This window comes from Armigeres subalbatus, chromosome 1, assembly GCF_024139115.2.
Source record: "Armigeres subalbatus isolate Guangzhou_Male chromosome 1, GZ_Asu_2, whole genome shotgun sequence".
NCBI classification, from domain to species: Eukaryota; Metazoa; Arthropoda; class Insecta; order Diptera; family Culicidae; genus Armigeres; species Armigeres subalbatus.
Window position 1 is genome coordinate 25,503,290 of NC_085139.1, and position 6,661 is coordinate 25,509,950.

A 6,661-nucleotide genomic window follows, 5' to 3' on the forward strand; every position below is an offset into this window, starting at 1 on the left:
CCTTTCAAGAGGCTCAGAGCCTCCTTTCAAGAGGCTCAGAGCCTCCTTTCAAGAGGCTCAGGAAGCCTCCTTTCAAGAGAGCTCAGAAGCCTCCTTTCAAGAGGCTCAGAAGCCTCCTTTCAAGAGGCTCAAGCCTCCTTTCAAGAGGCTCAGAAGCCTCCTTTCAAGAGGCTCAGAAGCCTCCTTTCAAGAGGCTCAGAAGCCTCCTTTCAAGAGGCTCAGGAAGCCTCCTTTCAAGAGCTCAGAAGCCTCCTTTCAAGAGGCTCAGAAGCCTCCTTTCAAGAGGCTCAGAAGCCTCCTTTCAAGAGGCTCAGAAGCCTCCTTTCAAGAGGCTCAGAAGCCTCCTTTCAAGAGCTCAGAAGCCTCCTTTCAAGAGGCTCAGAAGCCTCCTTTCAAGAGGCTCGGAAGCCTCCTTTCAAGAGGCTCGGAAGCCTTCTTTCAAGAGGCTCGGAAGCCTCCTTTCAAGAGGCTCGGAAGCCTCCTTTCAAGAGGCTCGGAAACCTCCTTTCAAGAAGCTCGGAAGTTTCCTTTCAAGAGGCTCGGAAGTTTCCTTTCAAGAGGCCCGGAAGCCTCCCTTAAAGAGGCCGGGAAGCCTCCTTTCAAAAGTCCGGGAAGCCTCCTTTCAAGAGGCCGGGAAGCCTCCTTTCAAGAGGCCGGGAAGCCTCCTTTCAAGAGGCCGGGAAGCCTCCTTTCAAGAGGCCGGGAAGCCTCCTTTCAAGAGGCCGGGAAGCCTCCTTTCAAGAGGCCAGGAAGCCTACTTTCAAGAGGCCAGGAAGCCTCCTTTCAAGAGGCCAGGAAGCCTCCTTTCAAGAGGCCAGGAAGCCTCCTTTCAAGAGGCCAGGAAGCCTCCTTTCAAGAGGCCAGGAAGCCTCCTTTCAAGAGGCCAGGAAGCCTCCTTTCAAGAGGCCAGGGAAGCCTCTTTTCAAGAGGCGGGGAAGCCTCCTTTCAAGAGGCCCGGAAGCCTCCTTTCAAGAGGCCCGGAAGCCTCCTTTTAAGAGGCCCGGAAGCCTCCTTTCAAGAGGCCCGGAAGCCTCCTTTCAAGAGACCCAGAAGCCTACTTTCGAGAAATTCGGAAGATTCGTTATAAAATTCACGAAATCCTCTTTTCAAGTGGCTTGGAAACCTTCAATAGTCATGAAATTCCTGGAAGGAAGCTTGATATATAGCCAACTTAAAGAGAACCATATATCCCGAGAGTTTTCTTGTCCATTTTCCATATACATATCTTATGAGTAACGTATGTTTCCATTTACAACACAAAAGGGATACTTAAAATCTCGCATAAATTTGAAGGGGTACCCCTCAGGAAAAAGGTTTGAGTGCCGCTTTACTATAGGGATCATTTTGAGTAAATCACCCCATTCTATGAACCTACAGCTTTGATGTCAAAAAATTGAAAATCGGTTGAACTTTGAGATTTTGGGATCGTGAAGAAATCTTTTGTCGACATGACCCTAATGCAAAATAAGTTTTTTTTTGTGGTGCCGCCCGCTACTAGAGATCGCTGGGGGCTGATTTTTGCAGGAGGCTTTCGGTAAGTTAGTTATAGCGTTTCTTTGGGGTGTGCTTGGGTCCAAATTGAAACACTACTACCTTAACTATTGGTGGCACCTCTACTAATAATTGGCGCATTTTGATTTTCGCAAAACACAGAAATTGTTCTACGTCAAAATCCAAATTAACGAAAAAATGTTATGCAATAGAACCAGCTAATGATGGAAGACGTCGCTAACAATGGTTTCATGTCAGTGGTTTATATTACCATAAAAACACCAAGCCCGTGCCTCATCAAAGGCAAATCCGTACGAGCCGCGAAATCTATTTGCAAGTCTGAATCCTACCGCACCGAGCAAATTGATTCAATTCAGCTCAAAACACAACACCAACGAATGCCGAGAAACGCCATGCGGGAACATCAACCACCACACGACAATAACGATAACGACCGTTCCTTCTGGAGGGCGGAAGAGCAACACTCGGGGCATCAGCAAGAACAGGCAAATCCTTCTCACATGTTGCTCTCATAAATTCCGTAAAATCCTGTCACAGAAAGTCAGTGAGTGCGGCAGGGCCACAGAACACCCGGCTTCCTTCCCGTTGCCGGGGTTGATTGTGTGTGTGTGGAGTTTGTTCAAAGGCAACCAAGCCCAACTACATTCTGGCCGGGCCGGTCTGGTTGGTGTTTCATCGCGATAGTGATGTAAAATGTAATTATGAAAGAGTATTCAATTTTATCTAGATGCGAGCATGTGTGAGGCGCTTGTGTGTACGTTCTTCCGGTTCGAGAGTTTCCTTTCGCCGTCCAGCAGGGGAAGTGTTGTGCTGCTGGGACTTATCTTGGCCTTAGCATCGTATTCATCCACAGAATCCAGGCTTCGCTTTGTTGTGTGCCCCGAGAGACAGGAGAAGCTTCAAATGAGACCCATTTCCTAAGTACTGTCCCTGGCAGAGTTGGTGACAGGAAGATAAGCGAACGAATTATGGTTAACTCTCTGGTAGAGGAAGTTCATCATAGTTGTGAGTCGTTTCCTGGAGGCAAGTGGCCAGTTTCTAGGTTGGGGAATTCAGTTTTGAATTTTGAGCAACAATTGTGCAGTTTATAATTGCGCTGCATCCGTGGTCCGTCATTTCGGGGACCAATCTGCAATCGCCGCAAATGATAACGCAAATGGCATTGTGGTGGTTTTTTTTTTGTTTTGCGGCGATGCATCAGGTTGTAGAATGCATGCGATAGATAGGTGTTGACCGCAAAGTTATTGATAAGCGGTTGGGTAATGAGAGCATTATCAAATATTACCGGTGCAAACAAATGACTATAAATTTCATCTCACATTGCCGGGAGCCATCAGTTTCGACCGGTGTGAAGAGCAATGAAATCAATTTTGGTGGTGAGCGTAGTTTGCCTGCTTGCTTATGCGAATGGCAGCTACATGACCAAGGACGTGAAATATGGCGATGAGTCTTTCCTGGTGAAACAGAAAGCTATTCTGGAGGTCCTTCAGCATGTTCATCAAGCTGAACTGCATACTTCTTTGTGGGAGGAATCTAAAAAGATCAACATCGAAGATTATCAGAATAACTACACCAACGAGGAAGCAGTGAAGGAATTTCTGCAACTCTATAAACATGGAATGCTTCCCATGGAGGAGATCTACTCGCTCCACAACGAGTATCAACGTAAAGAAGTGATTGCATTGTTTCATCTATTCTACTACGCCCAAGATTGGGATACTTTCTATAAGACCATGATTTGGGCTCGATTTAACGTCAATGAGGGTATGTTCGTGTACGCTTTGACTGTTGCCGTTCTGCACCGTAGTGACATGGTAGGAATAGTACTGCCGGCTCCGTATGAGATCTATCCTTTCTATTTCTTCAATGATGTCGTCATCAGCAAGGCCCAACGTTACAAGATGCAAGGCTTCTACAAGATGAAGAAGATTAATGACGTCTATACGGCTTACATTCCAAGCAACTACACCGGATTTTATATCCATACTGGCCCTGAACAACGCGTTGGCTACTTCACCGAAGATATTGGCCTCAACTCGTATTATTACTATTTCCACGCGGACTACCCATTCTGGATGGGTGGGAAGGAGTTCGGACTCTACAAAGATCGTCGTGGTGAATTCTTCCTTTTCCAGCACCAACAATTGCTGGCGCGGTACTATCTCGAACGTCTGTCAAACAACCTCGGGGACATCCCTCCATTTTCCTGGCACAAATCGATCACCACCGGTTATTATCCGTACCTTCATTATTACAACGGGATTCCGTTCCCAGTTCGCGATAACTACTACAGTGCATCGGTCGACAAGAGTTACGTCGTGGAGCAGATCATGGATTTTGAACACCGTATCTTGGAAACCATCGACTACGGATTTATCCTGCAGCCGGATGGAAGTTATGTGAACATTTCCTCTCCCTCTGGAATTGAATACTTGGGAAACCTGATCCAAGCGAATGGTGACAGTGTTAACACACGCTTTTACGGCCCTCTGGAAATTTTATCCAAACACTTCCTCGGAGGAAATATCAAGCTGCACAACGAATACCGAGCTATCCCATCCGTGCTGGAGAAGTTCGAAACCAGCCTACGTGACCCCATGTTTTATCAGCTTTACAAACACATTGTGGAATATTACTATCGGTTCTTGAACTTCCTACCCTCCTACACAACGAAAGAGCTGGACTTTCCAGGCGTCAAAATCGAAACCATCGAGATGGACAAACTGGTAACCTACTTCGATAAGTTCGACGCTGACATCACCAATGCCGTCGATGTGGACGTGTTCGACGCAACCACTATGAAGGAACCTAATCAGGAAAAAGATTTCGTCATTTACGCTCGTATGCCTCGCCTGAATCATCTTCCCTTCACCTTCAAACTTAACGTCCTTTCGGACAAAGCCCAGAAAGCCACCGTCTTCGTTTACCTGGGTCCCAAGTATGATCAGTATGGCAATAGCTACGGAGTCGATGCCAATCGAGAAAACTTCTTCGAGTTGGACCACTTCCTGATCGATCTGGTCCCCGGCAAAAACGTCATCACGCGCAACTCGCTGGACTTCAGCTGGTTCGTCAAGGATCGCACAACCTACTTCGAACTGTACCAACAGGTCATGAAGGCCATCAACGGCAACGGAAAGTTCCCATTGGATATGTCCGAAGCACACTGCGGCTTCCCGGCCAGACTGATGCTGCCCAAGGGCAAGAAAGGCGGCATGCCATTCCAGTTCTTCTTCATGGTAGCCCCCTACTACAAACCCAGCGTCAAACAATTTACAGGTTTCGATCCTACCCTGTCTTGCGGAGTTGGATCAGGTGCCCGGTACCTGGACGTCCTACCATTCGGTTACCCCTTCGACCGCAAAATCGACGAAAGTGTCTGGTTCACACCGAACATGAAGTACTACGACACCCTCATCTATCACAAGAGTGAAACCGAAATCACCCCGGCCGTGTCGTAAGAAGCCTTTCTATACCGAATGTCCATCCTGCACAGAAAGAAAAAACCTCATTCAATAAATTGCATTGCATTCCATTATCGACTCTCGGCTCTGGAAATGCCAACAATTAAATCAAACCCACTTGGCGTTGGAAAAATTATTTCCGTGGGAAGAATTGCATCGCTGCACCGTGGCCAGGCGGCTGCCATCGTTCTGCTTTATCTCGTCATAGCCATCTCCGGATGTGCGCTACGGTTCATTGTCCCGAAAGCACTCAGCAAATTGAAATCATTCTTTCACGAAATGCAAATAGTTTTCACCGTCGTCGTCGTCGTAGTCGTAGTCATCGTCCTCCAAATGGCACACAATAATGGCGTTATGGCGTTTGTTGGCACGCTCCTGCAACAGCGCGCCGCGGGGCGCCCGGGGCTCGGGAGAATTATTTCGAAAATAAATTCAAACATACTGCAATTTAACAACATGAATTAAAATATTTCGGAGCGTTCAATGGGAAATGGGAACGAAGTGGAATAATGGCGAAAGAGCTCGAGAATTGATGCAATTCCGAAGTGTTTCCCCGTTGGGCGTTTGCTAGAGCAGCGCGGGAAAGGGGGTGATGAGTTATAATAATGCTGGCGACCAATGATTTGCAAATACTATTCTGCAGCGGAGCATTCGGATCCCTTAAACGTCTGGCAGTCTGTCATAAAGGAAGATGACGAATTGTGAATAATTAAAATTCTATCGCCAATTGATGAGACAATGAGTGTGCATTTGTCAATATTTGTCCCCTATTAATGGACATTAATTGCGAAAAAAGACTTAAGCATGACATTAGCAAAAAGAGGAAAGGAGTGAAATATACCTTAGCTAAGCAAATACTGCTTCAATGTCTCAATTGTAACGATTTTCATCGGTGTTTTGAACTCATGCAATAGCTAACAAACATAAAAGGCTAATTACATCACACCATTGTGGGAAATCTCGCAATACTATGGACAATATCAAATCAAAACATATCAAACATATAGTGATGCTCTTTTCTGGAAACCTCATAGAGGCAAAATGCCTTCTAGCTAGCAGCTTTTAGGGAAAAATTGATCACGCGTCGGCAAATCTCTTTCTGGTATAGACAGTACGTGGATCGGTGTGGAGACGCCTGGTACATTGCCGGTTAGTGCCGCCAGGGCGTTGCTAAAATATTATTTATAGATCACAGCAACCAGCGACACACGGTGGTAGCAAAACAAAATTGCTATAAAGAATTATGAATTTTCCACAAAACAAAAATAAATAAGCACTCTCAAAAGCAAAAATTGCAATAATAAAAGAAGATTTTTCCATAAATAAATCAAAATGTTCAATTAAAAAAAAATACAAAATTTCCATAAATAAATCAATATTAACAAAAAACCGCTATACAATTTTCCACAACTTTTTTTTTTGCACAAAAAGATAAATAAAAATCAATAAAAAAAACACTGTTTAGTGGATATTGCCTTTCTCGCATTTGTTGTACCATTTTTTCCATAACTTTTAAACGCGACGGTCGATCGTTATCAAATTTGAAAGTGATCAATAAGGTTTTGCTCTCTGTCGAACGCAACTTTATTGTACGAGAAAGGCAAAAATATGAAACTTTCCATAAAACTCAGATTAATCCACCTAACGGTGATGATGCCTTTCCCGCTCTTCATAAAATATCACGA

The 6,661-nt window shown here is 45.2% G+C and overlaps 1 protein-coding gene across 1 annotated transcript; it reads left to right on the forward strand.

Moving 5' to 3' along the window:
- The first annotated feature begins 2,866 nt into the window (after positions 1 to 2,866).
- Positions 2,867 to 5,089, forward strand: LOC134208190 (hexamerin-1.1-like). Its single transcript, XM_062684244.1, has one exon. It carries the CDS (start codon positions 2,871 to 2,873, stop codon positions 4,971 to 4,973), a length of 2,103 nt encoding a protein of 700 aa, XP_062540228.1. The 5' UTR covers positions 2,867 to 2,870; the 3' UTR covers positions 4,974 to 5,089.
- The last annotated feature ends 1,572 nt before the right edge of the window (positions 5,090 to 6,661 follow it).

Bases quoted from the DNA above. Each gene is read 5' to 3' on its own strand.
- LOC134208190 (XM_062684244.1), top strand. From the start codon at position 2,871: ATGAAATCAATTTTGGTGGTGAGCGTAGTTTGCCTGCTTGCTTATGCG.